Source organism: Embiotoca jacksoni, unplaced genomic scaffold, assembly GCF_022577435.1.
Source record: "Embiotoca jacksoni isolate LCO1_2020_lvr unplaced genomic scaffold, fEmbJac1.0.p SCAF_21, whole genome shotgun sequence".
Classification (NCBI taxonomy): domain Eukaryota; kingdom Metazoa; phylum Chordata; class Actinopteri; family Embiotocidae; genus Embiotoca; species Embiotoca jacksoni.
In genome coordinates, this window is record NW_027185352.1 from 8,986,230 (window position 1) to 9,002,416 (window position 16,187).

The 16,187-nt window shown below is 48.8% G+C and overlaps 2 protein-coding genes across 7 annotated transcripts in view; both read right to left on the reverse strand.

The window, feature by feature from the left end:
- The window catches only part of grm8a (glutamate receptor, metabotropic 8a), a 211,173-nt gene extending 205,509 nt beyond the window's left edge, over window positions 1–5,664 (reverse strand). For 2 of the 3 annotated variants that reach the window (XM_069156777.1, XM_069156779.1), the window contains exons 1-2: window positions 4,868–5,002; window positions 1–364 (exon numbers count right to left, since the gene is read on the reverse strand). The exon at window positions 1–364 is cut by the window's left edge and continues 461 nt beyond it. In XM_069156777.1, coding sequence (XP_069012878.1) covers window positions 1–82 — 82 coding nt within the window. In that variant the 5' untranslated portion in view covers window positions 83–364; window positions 4,868–5,002. Of the gene's footprint in view, window positions 365–4,867; window positions 5,003–5,583 lie in introns of those variants that run through there. The other variant, XM_069156778.1, reaches the window with a different exon arrangement.
- A 1,562-nt stretch (window positions 5,665–7,226) lies between these two features.
- The window catches only part of znf800b (zinc finger protein 800b), a 30,454-nt gene continuing 21,493 nt past the window's right edge, over window positions 7,227–16,187 (reverse strand). For 2 of the 4 annotated variants that reach the window (XM_069156780.1, XM_069156783.1), the window contains exons 6-12: window positions 14,700–14,871; window positions 14,367–14,565; window positions 14,008–14,170; window positions 12,822–13,198; window positions 11,443–12,681; window positions 10,392–10,503; window positions 7,227–9,784 (exon numbers count right to left, since the gene is read on the reverse strand). In XM_069156780.1, coding sequence (XP_069012881.1) covers window positions 10,402–10,503; window positions 11,443–12,681; window positions 12,822–13,198; window positions 14,008–14,170; window positions 14,367–14,565; window positions 14,700–14,871 — 2,252 coding nt within the window. In that variant the 3' untranslated portion in view covers window positions 7,227–9,784; window positions 10,392–10,401. The other 2 variants (XM_069156782.1, XM_069156781.1) reach the window with 2 other exon arrangements.

The following is a 16,187-nucleotide window of genomic DNA, read 5'->3' on the forward strand; positions in this document are numbered from 1 at the left end:
GCCAAGAGCAAGAAGCAGCCACGAGGAGGAAGATGGCGGAGGGAGACCGGGGGACGGAAGTCGGGTTCAGCTGTGGTTCCATGACTGGTGACGAAGTGAACAAACGAGGAGATCTCAAGAGGAGGCTTCGGTATTTATTCCAAAACCGAGAGTCTTGGAGGAATATCAACTTCGGGGGACCTTCCTACTGGTCAACGAGGGAGAGGTGAAGGACCCCGGGGGCGGAGCTAGCCGAGCCCCGTGAGCGAATCATATTCCAGGAAAGACAGTGCATTCAAGAGAGAGTCGAAGCGCGGCGATGATGTCGTAGAACTCTAGTAAGGGAGTTGAGCGTGTAATCCACAATTCACATCTTCAGTCGAGCCTGTTGACGAGAGACAGAGACAGGATGTCTAAGGACCGACAGGACACTTTCTATTCTGTAATTGAAAACTTAAAAGTCTGTCAGTTCGCAATCACTCACACACACACACACACACACACACACACACACACACACACACACACACACACACACACACACACACACACACACACGCTCATCTCTTGGCATATAATGAGTGGAACAGATGTTAAAATGACACCGGAGAACCTTATTGGCGAGCTCCTCGGGCTATCTGCTCCGAGGTACAGAATACCTGCTGCAGTGGAGACGAGGAAGAGCTAGAGGCGGGAGGATGTGGAGGAGGAGGAGGAGGAGGAGGAGGAGAGGGAGGAAGGGGAAGAGAGAGAGAGAGAGAGAGAGAGAGAGAGATGAGGGGAGACACAGGCGGACGAGAGACAGAAAGGAGAACCGTGTGACAGCGGTGAAAAAGATGGAAAGCGGTGCTGCGGAGCAAGTGTGCTGCATCATTCAAACACCTGCTATTTCTGCTGCACTTAAATGAACACATTACTTCCAGTGCACCCTCCTCAACACACACACACACACACACACACACGCGCGCACACACACACACACACACACACGCACAGCTTAAAATCACAAACACATAGCGCAAACGTTGAGTGCTGTTTCTTCACATTAGCGGTATTAAATCTTGATATACCTCTTTTCACTTTTCACTGAGCACCTTAAGCAGCGAAATACTTTCATAAAAAGTTGGTTTGGGCCGGGACAGAAAATCGGTTCTGAAAAACCGGTTGTCTTCTCCAGGATAGGAGCGCTAATGGGCTTCCGTTGGTTAAGGCCTCGGGGATATATTTTTTTCTATTTAAAGTCTATTTAAAGATCGAAAATCCTTGAATTTTTTTTTTTTTTTTTTTTTTGGCGCGGAGACTGGATGAAAAAAGCAGTTTGTCGAAATGTTTTGTATCCCTTCGTTAATATTTAACGTTGGGTTCATTCGTCTTTAGCGCAACAAGTGAAAACAAATGATTTTCCCTTTAACGTTATATTTTTTTTGGTGAAAGCTTTTCACGCCCCGGTGAGGCAAAACGTGACACCGACACCCTCTAGTGGACAGACGGGTGTTTCGGATTGTGCATTTGACACCGAAGGATTTCGCTCGTCTCAGTAAAGCTGTATTTTCCAACAGACATTGCGTTATGTCCAGCACCACCCGCAGATAATTTAAGGCTGTTCGGTCCACGTATAACCCCTTACATCATTTTGCAATATTCAGGCCGTCACTCTGAAACACGGTTCTTTATTATAGTTGTCCTGCTTACCTAAATAAACGCAAGCTTTGCCGCTGGGATGGCCTATTTCACAGAGCCTCTCAACGAGCCTCGCGGATGCTTTTCCTTGCGGATCGTCCCTCAAAGAGTAATTTCCCAGCACAAGTAAACACCCGAGTGGTATCCTGGTGTTAAATACGGCCGGCAGATGGTTAGCTTAGCTCGGCACGAAGGTTGAAAACAGGTGGCAAACAGTAAGCCCGCTCCGCCTGACGGTAAAAGGTGGGTTTAATTGAGCTGCACAAAAACTAAACACTAGAAATGTCCGGTTTAGGTTGGTGCGGGGGGGTCGTGCACTGGTCTGTTTTCTCGGCGGTTTACGTAGCCTGCGTACACGAGGAGCGGCACCGTCCTTGTCAGCTAACTTAATGGCAAGAAAGCAAATAAACATGCATCTCAAAATGTTGAAGGATTTCCTCAAGATAAAAGCCGGAGAACGTGCAAAGCCCACAATCAGTCGTTCATTTTTTTTTTTTATTTTTTTTTTCAAACACCGGAGTGTGTCGGTTAGCTCCGAGGCTTGAATACCAGCCATGGAGAAAAACGCCGACAGCTGCTTCAAGGCTCTCGATCCTGAGGCTTCGTCTTCCAAACCAAAGTGATGAGCACCTGAAGGCAGCGCCTACATTGCGAGCTGAGCTCGAGCCCCCGTTGTGCAGAAGAGTCACTGTCAATAGATCATTTTCGGCCCGGGCCCGCCGTGGCGCAGCCCTGCGTACATCAGCCAACATCTTATTCACAATCTTGAATGGTATCGCTGCCTTCTGGCCCGGGATCAAATCCTACTCTGGTATTCCTAAAGCTTTCTCTCCGACTCGCTGTCACTTACAGAACTTTTTGGAGATATTTTGCGGGCCTGCCTGACTTCACCCTCAAGGACCCCCCCCCCCCCCCCCCCTCACAGGTTTCAGATCTCATCACAGCGTGAGATGCGCTCTCTCTATGAATCCATTTATAATTCGATTCTGTCCCAATTAATTCATCAGTTTCTCTCCGCTCTAAATGGAATTAGGTCAGAGCAACTCATACAGCCCCGGCCCCCGCCATGATGAAAAACCCTGCTACTTATATAGGTTAGCCAGCTCTGATTCATCTGCTAACACTTTGTTTATTCAACACTTTTTTTTCCCCTTGGATTCAGGCTCCTCCGGCACAGAAAGGGTTACAAAAAATAAATCAAATAAAAGGAGGCTTGGGGCCCAGTCGTGAAGTCCCTATTCAGTATATGCCATTTAAAATGAAGTGCAGGGTCCGACATTGCTTACAGACACAGCTTTCGTTCGTCACTTCTCCGGTTTTTTTGCTTTACAATTTTTTTCATCTTTGCAGCTCTTAACATTTGGCAGGCGTTTGATATTCCCAAACAAGTAGTGCATTTAGGATTTTTTTTAAAAAACAAACAAATCGATTCAAGATGTAACTACATGCAATTAAAAAAAAAAAAAAAAAAAAATCAGATGAGGAAAATATGTGAGTGAAGCGAGGCCCCGAGCTTATTAAAAGTTTCATTTACACTCATGCCCTTTGAGGACTATCGCGTTTCCGAGGGGCGTCGAGAAGTGACGTCCCCGCCTGTGCGCTACGCACCTGAACCTGTGCTACTCTTCATCATCTCGGCTGTTGGTGCGAGTCCCAGCCTCTCATGAGACTCCTTATGACACTTTACCAAGGCCCAAAAAAAAACCCCAACTAATTTCCTCTCCCATGTGACGTCTTAAATGAAGACATCCTGAGGAAGGAGGTTTCTGTGACGGCTCGAAGATGAAGAGGCTGAAACCCCGAAAGGCTGCAGCTGGCTCATCACTCTTTTAATTTGCACCCACGGCTTTGCTGTCGAGGTGAGCGTGTCGTCTCGTTCCAAGTCGAGCTTTATCTTCTCCCCCCTTTCTCTCCCCCCCCCCCCCATCCTCCCCTCCGACTCTTCCTCCTTTCACCCTTCTTGTCTTATTCCTCCCGTCCTCTGCCGCCGTCTCCTCCTCCTCCTCTCCCTCGCCGCTGTATCGCATCGCCTTCCGCCAGGCCTTCTTCATCTCTCTGGGGAACACCTTGCTCTTTTCAGAAAGTGATAGCTTTTCTGCCGCCCTGTCCTCTCCCACATCCTCCCCCCTTTCTCTCTCTCTCTCTCCCTCCTTCCCTCTAAGTAGGTGTTTCTCCGAGTATCATGTCCAACTCCTGCAGTCAGTCTCCTGACAGTCATACCTCACTTTTTCTCTCTCTACTTGCTTCCCCTTTGCACACTTGTTTTGCTACGATTTCAGCAGAGAGAAATCACAGACCAAAGATGCTCTTCAACGGTGATCTGCCTTTCAATTCACTCCCATTCCTCCTCCACATCTCTGGATCCACCCTCCATTCAGCATGTCAAGGGCCTGGCCAAACTGCACGTCCGTACATGAAGATGACATCAATGAAAAAAAATACTTGAAATGTGATTTTTTTTTTTTTTTTTTTTAAAAAGCATTTTCTTTCTTTTGGACTTATCCGCAAACACGTTTCACGTCTCTCGTGTCTGTTGAAAACACTTTTCTGCGTGATTTGAAAGCCAAACTGCAGAAATTCCCAGCATACATTGCTGAGACAAGAGAAAGCTCACGCGTCATTTAAAAAAAACAAAACAAAACAAAAAAAAAAACCAGTAAATGCCTCTGACGTGATTAAGTCACAGCCCACAGGTCCACAGGTTCAGAAATAAGAAGACTATGTGAGATCAAAGTAGAGGGGTGTACGCTCATTATGCAGCCCCATAGGCTTCATTCTGTGCAGCAGCGCCGAAGCTCTTGATTGCACCCTAATTAAGAGAGTCATCCCCGGTGAGAGCAGAGAAACACCGGAGCGATGATATTTGGGAGAGAACATTTTTTTTTTTTTTTTTACATAGTATCTCATTATCTGTGGTTTTACAGGAGGCAATATAGAGTTAACACAGCTTTCTTTGGGTGTGTACTCACCAAACCACTACTGCACACAATCCATGTCAAATAAAATGTAAAAAAAAAAAAAAAAAAAAAAAAAAGAGATTAAAACCCAGAAGAAGTAAGCAGCAGAATACACTGAGACAATAAAATAAAACAAATTTTTAAAAAGAAAATCACCACAGGAATGCAAGAGAGGAATTTGAGAGAAAAAGATTCAGCAGCATTTAGTCAAAAAGGAGGAGGGGGGGGGGGGGGAAATGCGCTTAATATACCTCAGAAAAGCGAAAATAAAACACATTCATCCGACTGTGTGCGCGCGAAGGGAGAAGCTCCGGCTCCAGCCTCCCCCTGCAGACTCCTCGGGGTCCCTGTCCGCCTCAGGCAACTTCCTTGCGGAGCTCAGCAGTTTCCCCCACCACCACCACCACCACCACCACCATCACCACCATCACCACCTCTCCCCCAGAAAGGAAATCCAAAAAAAAAAAAAAAAACTATCAGTCCTCCTCAAGTCAGATTTTGTTTCCACAACAGCCCCCCCTCCCCCTCCCCACCCCACCCCACCCCACCCCGTCCAAAAAAAAAAAAAAAAAAAAAAAAAAAAAAAAAAAAAAGGATTTGGAGACAATTATTAGATCATCCGCGAGGCGAAGAGGAAAAATAAAAGGAAATGGAAATAACCTACGGAGCTGGTGCTGGAAAACAAAAAGTGCCCAGTCGTGAACAGCTGAGCTGACTTTAAGAAGAAAAAAAAAAAAAAATGCAACTGTTAACTCCGCACTTGTTTAAGGAGACAATAGAGGGAGGCTGCTCGTAATGAAGTCGATACCCAAGACTGAATCTCAGAGAGCGATGGAGAGGAAGAGAGAGAGACGGAGGGAGAGAGAGGGGGAGGAGGAGGAGGGAAGGAGGGGAAGAGGACAGAGCAGAGGAATTCATCACACGCCGACTCTGTCAGTCATGATCAATAATGTTGGTAAAAACCCACCTGATTTTTTTCTTTTATTATTATCCATTGTCTTCTCTAAGCTTTACGCACTTTGCGCATACACCCTCTCCGTTGAAGTCCTTCCACACGGACGCGCGCGCACACCCCGTCTCCCCGGTAGCTTCCCCCCCCCCCCCCCACCCTTCCCTCCGCCCCGGTCGTCGGTGCTGAAAGGGACAGCGCGCACGACTCCGACCGCCAACTTGAAGCGGGAGGAAAAGAAGCCCCGCCGCTTACATGAAACATATGTTATCTCCGGCTTTGCTTATATGAACACGTTAATAAGTCATCGAAACGTGCTCACGCAGGCGCACTCTTTAATTGCCCGAACTTCATTATATATATATATATATTTTTCTTTTTTACTGCGCCCATTGACCCCCTCCCCCCCCACCCTCTCCCCTCCACACACACACACCTCCTCCTCCTCCTCCTCCTCCCTTGTAAAACCACAGCGCCGTGGCTCTTCGTGGTGAATGGAATTAAATAAATGAACCGCGTCCCATCTGCTGTGTAATAACAATTTGATAAGCTGTGCAGGAGTCAGGAATCAGGCAATCGAAGCAGACCCGGGTGATCTCGCGTGCGGAAAGATGTGCGCAACATGTCCCAATTTGTGGCTCCGTCGGTGCCGCGTAAGGGTGGAGAGACGCGGGGCAATGGCGCCATCTCGAGGCGAGAAGAGTGTCATTGCAACAATTAAAAAAATAAATAAATCAATTTAAAAAAAAAAGAGAGCAGGTTATCACGGTTATCAAGTTATCACCTGAAAATTGCCAGAGTAGTTCTCTGAGGAACACAGGGAAGCTTGAAAGGATTTTGTTCATAAAATGAGCCGCTGTGTTAAAAATTAAACTGTAAAATAGAGGAAGTGGATTAAAATAAGCTCCACGAGCTACGAAGAGATAGTGAGTAAACGGGTCGTACTTATACCCCGATACTTTTTTGAAGCAGGTTTTGAAGGAACGTGTTCATACTTACACTTCGGTGGAGTCGTGCTACTTCTTTACTTTTACTCCTTCTACTTCTGTAGTTGAGAAGATTAGTACATCAGTACAGGTTTTTTTTTTACTGAGTATTTATTGTGTGTGTGTGTGTGTGTGTGTGTGTGTGTGTGTGTGTGTGTGTGTGTGTGTGTGTGTGTTGGGCTCCAAATAAAACGCTACTTTGTGTAATAGTGTGGTTCACGATAAGTGTTTTTAATAGTTCTTGACAGTGGAAGTCTTTGGCACTTCTCTGTGAGCTGCATCAAGCCTCATCACACTCATTTGTTGACTTGCGTTTTTTTTTTTTTCCATCGGATCTGACCACGATATGAATAAACGATAAGTCCCGCACGGACTCTTTTCATTAAAAGTGCAGCATGACGTCACCACGGTGAATCCTTTTTTTTTTTTTTTTATCAGTCTTGGTGACGTAAAACGAAATGATGAGTTCCAGTTCAGGGACCAGCGTTGGCAGGGAAACGAGAAATCTCCCCCCAAAAAAATAATTGCAAAGTGTCTGAAGAAGCAATTCCTGAGAAGGAAAATCAAATCTCCGGCAAACGCAGTAAACAAACCTGACTGATGAAAGTATGTGACTCATATCTCAGACCAAAAAAAACAACAGAAAAAAAACAACAACTCCACCTTGAGGTTTGAAGCAGTCTTACTTTTATTTCTTAAGTGGTTGGTTTTAACATTCGCGTCACATCGGAAAGGCTTCTGTAGCTCTTCTCACGTTTTCTAGAAGTTGAGCTTCATAACATATTACAACATATGATGAAAGACATGTCAAGATATAAAAAAAAAAAAGAAAAGAAAAGAAAAGAAAAGAAAAGAAAAGAAAAGAAAAGAAAAGAAAAGAAAAGAAAAGAAAAGAAAAGAAAAGAAAATCTAAAGGTCTCTTGAGGTTTTGATTCCCGCCTCTCTTCTGGACACATTTTAACAAAAACGTGTCGTCCTTCAAACTGAGTAAAGACACAAAAACAAAGACGGCTAATGGAGGAACGACGTGAAGTCGCTCCGGTGCGTGTCGGGGACGCGTGACTTACGTTTTGAAGCGTTAAGGTCGACCGACACAAGTCTCTAACTACAGCGTCTAGTGGAACTATCTTATACCACCCGCGCGGGGATGGATCCGTATGTACACGTCGTCGAGACCTCGTTGTACTTCTATTCCGTTATTAAAAAAATAAAGTTTGGTCTTTCCTTTCTTCTCGTTTTTTTTTTTTTTTTTTTTTGTCCCATTCGATGGCTTTCCGTTGGAACGTTAAGACGTATGTACATTTGGTCCTCCTCGTCCTCCTCGTCCTCCTCGTCCTCCTCGTCCCGCCTCTCGACATGCGCCCGGTGTTTCGCAGACGGCTTGCCTTCGGGAGCTCGGAGCGAACAAACGTCGCACGAGTTTATAAACACGTGAAATCATATTCTGAAAGGAGCTGATACAGCATTTAGTCTAAAACAACCCAAAAACAAACAAACAAACAAACAAACAAAACTATTACATGTGCACAAAGATACAAAGAAAAGTTAATTGGAATAAGCTCATGTTATTTTGTTTCGTTTTTATGCAACAAAAAAGTTTAATGTAAACTTTTTTTTTTTTTTTTAAGTTAGGAGGAATAAACAGTTTTGTTGTCCTTGTTTGAAACGCGTCTTTTTGTTTGTTTCTGTCGAGGGACCGCCGGCGAGACGGCGGAGGTGGTCACAGAATAAAAGTCTTCCGGTTCGTGGAGTCAACAGAGGAAGCTTCCGCCTGGAAAACGAGCACGCGTGCCGGCGAGGTCGGATCGCGAGTGGTCCCGCTTCAATCCGCACCCGCGCTTAAGATTTGACCTCGCTTCTCTGCTTCATATGCAAATGCGAAACGCAGGCTACGTAAAGGAAATACACAAGTAAACAAAAGTTAAAACGAACCCCCCCGGGGGGTTGGTTGGGGGTGGGGGGGGGGGTGGTGGGGCAGAAACCTGACCTTCGCCGGGGACGCAGGTCCACGTCAGGAGGTGTGGAAACGGAGGTCTGAGGTCTAAAGGCAGCGGTTGGCGGACCCGTCGCGGCCCTCCTCGTCCCGTCCTCGGATGGTGGTGGTGTGGGGGCGGGGGGCGGGGGGGTTAAGTTAATTACTGCGGTCGTTTCGACGCATTCAAAGTCCCCCGCCTGCGGTCGCCCCCCCCCGCCTCGCAGCGGACGGGGCCACGTCCGACCCGCTTTCATTCAGCAAAAATGTTCCGCGCTGCGGACGCTTCGCCGCCTCCTTCCTTTTCTTTCGCGTTTCGTTTTCACCCCGTTTGAGCGCGGACGTCCCTCCGGGCGGAGACGGCGACGGCGACGCGGGCGGCGAGGACGCTGCGTCAACAGTTCCCCGTCTTCGCGGAGGCCCCCGTCGACGATACCGGAGGAAGCTCCCCCTTTTTGTTTGACCGCGACCCCCCCCCCCCCCCGTTCTTCGCGACCGCCTCGGCCTCTCGAGGAAGACCCCCGCGGGACGGAGAGCCCGCGGAGGTGGTCGGTCGCAGTGAAGAGGAGCGCGATTTGTTTGTTGTCGCGGCGACGAAGACGTGTTGTGTGTATCTGTGTCGGGCCGGGAGTCAAATTCGGTTTTCTCTCTTTATCAAAAAAAAAAAAAAAAAAAAAGTCGTCTTCTGAGTCCGTTTGTGTCTCTTTCTCACGCACGCACACGCACACGCACACACACACACACACACGTGCACGCACACACACACACACACACACACACACACACACACACACACACGCGCACACACACACACACACACACACACACACCTCCATCCCTTGCTGAAGGCAGTTTACCGGACTCCGATCCGTACGGACTTGCAGCGGTGAACCTTCATCCCGCCGGTGTCGGCGTGCAGCAGCGCCGACCGTCTGCTTCGTAGTGAAACGGTTCCACCGCGTCAGATTCCGACAACGTTTTTGGTTCCCGAGCAAAAAAACAAAAAAAAAAAAAAAAAAAAAAAAAAAGAAAGAAAAAGGTGGAAAATAAAAATCCTTTTGTACTTTCAACTCGTCTAATCGGGCTCCGACGCTCCTTTCTGTTCGTTTCCTTCACTTTGTTTTTCGGTCGTACCCCCTCCTCCCCCCCCCCACCCCCCCCGGTTGCGCTCGCTCCATTCCTCTGTTATTATTCCAGTTGAATGTTTTGAATTGCTTTCCGTCATTGTTAGTGGCTCGCTTGTCCTTTTATCACCGGTCGTCTGCGGGGGGGGGGGGGGGGGGGGGAAGAAGAGACGGGGAGGGGGGACAAAAGGAGGATTAAAAGAAGTGAGACAAAGGATCAAGAGAGATATAGAGGATAAGAAACGTGAAGGAGGGAGCGAGACGCAGTGAAACAAGAGTTCCTGAAGAGCAGAGAGAAGTTGGGAGGGAGGAAGCAGGAAGCAGGAAGCAGGAAGCAGGAAGCAGGAAGCAGGAAGCGGGAAGCAGACGGCGAACGTGCCGAGCGCTCAATTAAAAGCAGGAGAGGGATCGCGGTCTCTCGTCTCTCCTCCACATGAACACACACGTCTCTGTTGCCATGAAGGAAACTCATATCACTCGCGCACGCACACGCACACACACACGCACACACACGCACACACACACACACACACACACACACACATTCGAGTTCACACCACACAGCAGCTTGTCTTTGTGCTTTCTGGACACTCAGCGGCAAGCAAAGAGAAAAACAAGACAGAAAGAGACTCGGTGCAAAAAGGACAAAAAATAAAAAGCTGTGAGGAAGAGGAAGAGGAAGAGGAAGAGCCGATGAAGCCGGAGAGGCAGAGCGCCGCGGGGGTGAAGCCTCGGAGTTCTTACACCGTGTGTCTCACCAGACCAGGGATTTGGAGCGGGTGCTGACTCCTTTCCTGCGGCTGGCCGCCGACGTCGCCGCGTTACGATGGCTTCGCTTGTGAGACTCCAGGTACAGCTGAGAAAGAACAACCGGGAAAAGGTCAGTGACGACGACGACGACGACGCGCGGCGCACATTTTGATCGCCGTCGACGTTCGGCCACCGAGTTCACGTTCGGCCGCGCGTCGCGGACAATCAATGTGGCGATTGCTCGTCGATTCATTGCGCGTCTGAGACGCCAGAAAACAAGAAAGAAAATGACCCTCGTCGCACCGACAGTTTAAATCCAAAACGCCGACGATCTACATGAAATAAAAAAAAAAAAGAAAAAAAAAAAGAGGAAGCAGGAAATCCTCTACTTTGTTCACTTTAAGTACTTTGGATGTGAAGCTTCACATGTTAAAAAAAAAAAAAATCACAAAAATAAATCACAAGAATACATTTCTCGGATCGGTTTGAAATGTTAGTATGAAGTAATAATAGATTGTGGGATTATAGTTTCAAAGTACTTGAAGACAACAGTGAGAGGAAGAAACACGAGTTACAGCGACAGAAGTGATTAAAAAAACAACAACTCCATAACTGACATTTTTAGGGTTTTATCGCTCAGTCTGATTAATGTGAGTAAATGTCAGCTCATAAAAATTCAACACGCTATTCTCTTTGTCGCGAGTCTTCATCAGAGCATGTGAGAAGAATTCAGGGTTTTTCCTGCCATTGCAACGCAGCACCGAGGCGTGGTTTTTTTTTTTGTTTTGTTTTTTTGTTTTGCTTGGAATAAATATTGTAATAATAAAGGTCCAAAATTATATGAAAATGTCAAATCGCCGCCCACCACGTAGGAGCGCTGCCACGGCAACTAAGCCCTCCGGAAAACCAGGGAGATCACTGGAGTTGCGTGAGCTTCACCGTATCGCCCCTCGGACCGGAAACCGTGCGGTCCTCCGCTCTCTGGTCTTCTGCTCTCTGACTTATTTGTTTGTTATGTTTCAGAGGAGAAAATACGAGTCCGTACCTTCTTAGCAAAGGCTCGTCCGCACTGGTCGCAGGCGTGGAGGGAGAAATTCTTGGTCACCTTGACCTCCGTGGAGGACGTCCCCGTGCTGCTCTCCGATTGGGCCTCGTGCCGCCGGGTGTGCGGGGTCTGGCTGCCGGACGAGGGGGCGGCGGGGGAGGAGACGGAGGAGGAGGAGTTGCGCTGGTGCGAGTGCTTCTCGCTGCGGCGGGTCAGCGGGGGGCTGACGGGGCGCTGATGCTGCGTCTGCTGCCTCTCCTGCTTACGGGTGACGGGAGGCGACGGCGTGGCGACCGGCGACGAGAGCTCCTGCTGTTTCCGGGTGACGGGGGCGGGGGGCGCGGCGGCGGAGGACGAGGAGGAGGACGAGGAGGAGGAGGCGGCGGCGGCGGCGGCTAAAGAGGCGGTCGTCGGGGCCGGCGCGGAGCCCTCTTGCTTGCGGGTGACGGGGGGCGAAGGAGAGGAGGAGGACGAGGAGGCGTGCCGTCCGTTCACCTCCTCTTTGACGCTGCTGCTCGTCCTCTTGTTGGTGCTGCTGAGGACGGCCTCCGCCTGCCGCTTCACCGCCCGGCTCTCCAGCTTGGGCATGATCTTGGCGAGGTACGCCGACGACTTCTTGTGCACGACGGTCACGTGGCGCAGGACGTCCCGCTTGCGACGCGACTCGTAGCGGCACAGAGGGCAGCGGTAGAACTTGATGAAGATGTCGTTGCCGTCCGTGTGCAGCTCGATGTGCTTCGTCAGGTTCTGACGGGAGCTGAACTGTCGTTTGCACAGTTTGCAGAAGAGCTGCTTGAAGTCGAAGCCCACCGACAGCTTGGTAACTTTGGCGGCCGGGCCGCCGCCGCCGCCGCCGCCGCACGCGCTGGCCCCGCGGGAGGAGGACGAGGAGGAGGAGGAGGAGGAGGAAGATAAGGATGGCGCCATCTTCGGGCTCGACGGGGCCTCCTCCTTTACCTTCGCGGCGCTCTGTGCCGCCGGCGCCGCTTTGGCCGCCCTGCTGCTGTCGCCAGGAGACGGGGCTGGACTGCTGTCGACTTCCTCCTCCTCCTCCTCCTCGTCTTCATCCGAGGGCTCCACCGCTTCCTCCTTCACTCTGACATTGTTGCCCGAGCCCGCGTTGGAGCCGCTGCCGGCAGGAGCGGCTGTTGTCGTGGCGGCGGTCGCCGTGGGAGCGGGTCTGTTGCTTTTCACGCTGTACACCTTGTGGACGATGCGCATGTGTCTCTTCAACATGAGCTGAAACGCACAAATAAAAAGCATAAACACGTCGATGCACTTCCCTCCCGTCAGAGAAAACGAGACTTTCATAACTTGAGAGTACAAAGACATGAAAGGCGAAGTAACCTTTAAAGCTGCCAGCAGGCGAACAAACCAACCTGAGAGCTGTAGTTCCTCTTGCAGAGAGTGCAGCGGCATGAGGCCGAGGCGGCCGAGGCGGCGGCCGGCGGGGAGGCGGGCGGCGGGCTCTGAGGTTTGGCCTGGTTTTGGTTTGAAGGGGTCGTTTTAGAGTCCACGGGGGGGGGCTTGGGGTTGTGGCCGCGCGTCGGCGAGGCGCTGTTGCTCTTCCTGGGAGGCGTGACCTCCAGGGAGAAGGGCTGGCCGGGCCGCGAGGCGATGCTGGGCGTGATGGCGTCCCTCCGCAGGCCGCGGTGCACCTCGTCGAAGTGGCGGCGCACGTTGGCTTTGGTAGCGAAGGACTTGAGGCACACCGGGCAGGACTTCCCCGTCGGCGTGCTGAGAGTCCTCGGCCGACCTCCAAAAACATCGAGAATAATCATTATTTCAAATGATGATTTACTTTGACGCGCCAACAACAACAACAACAAAAAAAAAAACAGCCAACGATCACAGGTTTTTAATGGGACGAGAGCTGACTTTACATAGGTGGAGTCGACCGGACCGAATGGGCATCAAATACATACATTTACGCGCTAAAATCTCCTCTTGTGTTCTCCGCTGGCCTGAACGACACCCAACGCGCAAAAAACCTGAACTGAGAACTGCGACACTGAATAAAAACTGAAGGCGTATTAGATTTGTAAACTGCAGCTACGGAAAACCACCCGAGTTACGCTCTCCCTCCCTAAAATGCATGAAATCTTTGGACCATAATGTGTGATGTAATTTTCTTTTTTGTTAAAATGAATTTCATAAAATGGGCATTGGAAGAAGAAAAAAAAAAAAAAAAAAAAAGATCATTCAGGGACCGGTGTGGAAGACAAAGTATCAGTGACGGTAATGAAACCAGCCCTAAAACGTTTTAATGCATTTTAATGACCTTTTTACGTAGTAAAAAAAAAAAAAAAGCACAGGTATAAATTATGAAGATTAATGACGGCTGAATTTCTTTTGTTCTATTCCAGTTTCTTGAAAAGTCATGAGCGTCAAGCCTGAGACCGGAGTCAACTTTAACGTTCCTAAATGTTGTTTTGGCCTTGTGGTGGTTGTAAACTGGCGCTGACACAGGAAGACACGTTCTTCTCATCTCATGACAGTGACAGTCATCGAGACCATTTGATACGGAGCGTTGTATAAACCGGTGTTATTTGTATGAGCTCTTACCTTTCACCATAGAGAGCAGGCTCGTAGGAACTGTGCGCGTCTCTGTGAACTTTCTGAGCTCCTCCAGTTTCGTCTGGTGCATTTTGCGGCAGTGACGTCTGATACTGCGGCGCGAGTTGAAGTCTTGACCGCAGAGACAGCAGGAGATCGTCACATCCTCCACCTGGATGGGGACGACATTCGCTCACCGTCACCAACGCGACGTCGCCGAAAACGACGTCATCTTTTTTTTTTTTTTTTTTTATATCAGTTAAGTCGGCGACGATACAATCGCATAAAAGACATAAACCCGCCGACTTTCATTGCACTCCCGTTTTACATCTCTTTCTCGTGCTCCGTGACGCATCCAGTCACCCTACCCCACTAGTGGACTCCTCCTCCTCCGGCGGCTGCTGCTGCTCCTCCTTGGCTTCCTCCTCGGCCTCCCACCTCCTCTGCCCCTGGTTGTGTCCCGGGCTGCTGTGGCTCTCCGGCCCACCTGGCTGGTTGGCCTGGTTGTTGTCCGCGCCCTCCACGGCTCCTCCTTCTCCTTCCCAGGCCACCGGACTCTCCCTGGCGCTGGTAGAAATGTTGAGACAGAGAGGCTTGAAAGGTGGAGCGAGGCGTATTCGAGCGAAAAGCGGCGCTGCCGCGTGAATAAGGCACATTTGAGGAGTTAAGAGCGCATCTTGCTCCCTCGGCGGAGTACCGACCTCGGTGTGCGCGACGGATACCGAGCCAGCTCCTCCTCGGTGGTGAGGTACTGGAACACGGCCTTGTTGGTGGTCTGAATGGGCTCCAGTCGGACCACGTAGTCCGGCCGCTCGACTCGGGGGTATATCGCGTCCAGTAAATCCTTCACGGCGACACTCTGCCTGTCGTCGCCTGAAGAAAGACGAACGAAGGACACCACATCAGAAATGTATTAAAATAAACAATACAGTTACGAGTGACAATAATCACATCAAAAAGTTCATTTTTAGCAGCTGTTGGGTGCAATCAATGTTATTAAAGTTAGTCTTTCGCTACTGATTCCTGGTCCTTTAATGGCTGCTGAGATTTCAACCCGTTTAAAAAGGACTGATCTTTGAGGGCCACAGACACACAAGTTATCGAGCAGCCTTTGGCGAAGCTTATTTGAACAACATAACAAACCTGTGTTTGACACGTGAACGAATCTGATTGCTATTTTACCAACTTCCCGCGGCGGGTGTCTCATCTCACCACCCGTTCGTCAGTTTAATACGGATATTAAAAACACATGAATGCGACGCATGAAGTCATTCCATCCCAGAGTCACCTTTTTAAGCTGGACTAAAAGGTGTTGTGACATGTAGACTCTTGTCTGGTGAACTACATTAGCTAACCAATAGCAAGAAAGCTGGAACAGACATAATAACATAATAGATAATGAACACAAGGTGGGGAGATTTTTAACTGGCGGAATATATGGAAAATGTCTCGTAAAAATAAGCGTTCGTTTAGCTGCGACGTCGTCATCTTGACACGTTGCAGTTCGGCCTAATGTGTTCATAGAAGAACGAGACTTAAACCTCGACAGCGAACGTGTCGTATTGAAATCTCTTTGCCCAACACGCTGGGCACCAACCTGGCGACCTGTTGTTGCAAATTGAGCACGGGCCTCAGATTAAAGCGTCAAAATCTAAACGGACAAGATGGTCTCCCGGAGGCCGGTCAGCACTTCCCTTCAATTTTCTCTCGTGTTACCGAGCAAGACGGTAACACAGAAAAAAACGTTTAATACGGTTAGAATGCAGCGAGGTTCGTGTGACTGATAAGTGTTGAGGGCTAAATAAAAAAAAACATTTTCTGTTTGAGCAATTTAGATTTAACACCTTTTTTTTTTTTTTTTTTATCAACGCAGAACTTTCTTTTATAGCAAATTAAATTATTTTGCCTCTCAAGAACCTCAATGCAGATATTCATCTCTTAGTACAAGGTGTCATAAAAATCTTTACAAGAGGAGATAAAAAGGTGATTGAAGAAGAGGTGTTTAATTTTGGGAACTTTGAAAACGAGAGTTTATCGGTGCACTCTTAACTGCTGGATGGTGAATAATTGAGAAAAAAGTAACCACACGATTAATGTAGCGTGGTGAAAATTAGACACCAATAAAGTCATTTATCAATACAATTGAGAAAAAAAAAAAAAATAAGTCACTATCCTTGCAGTGGAGAAAA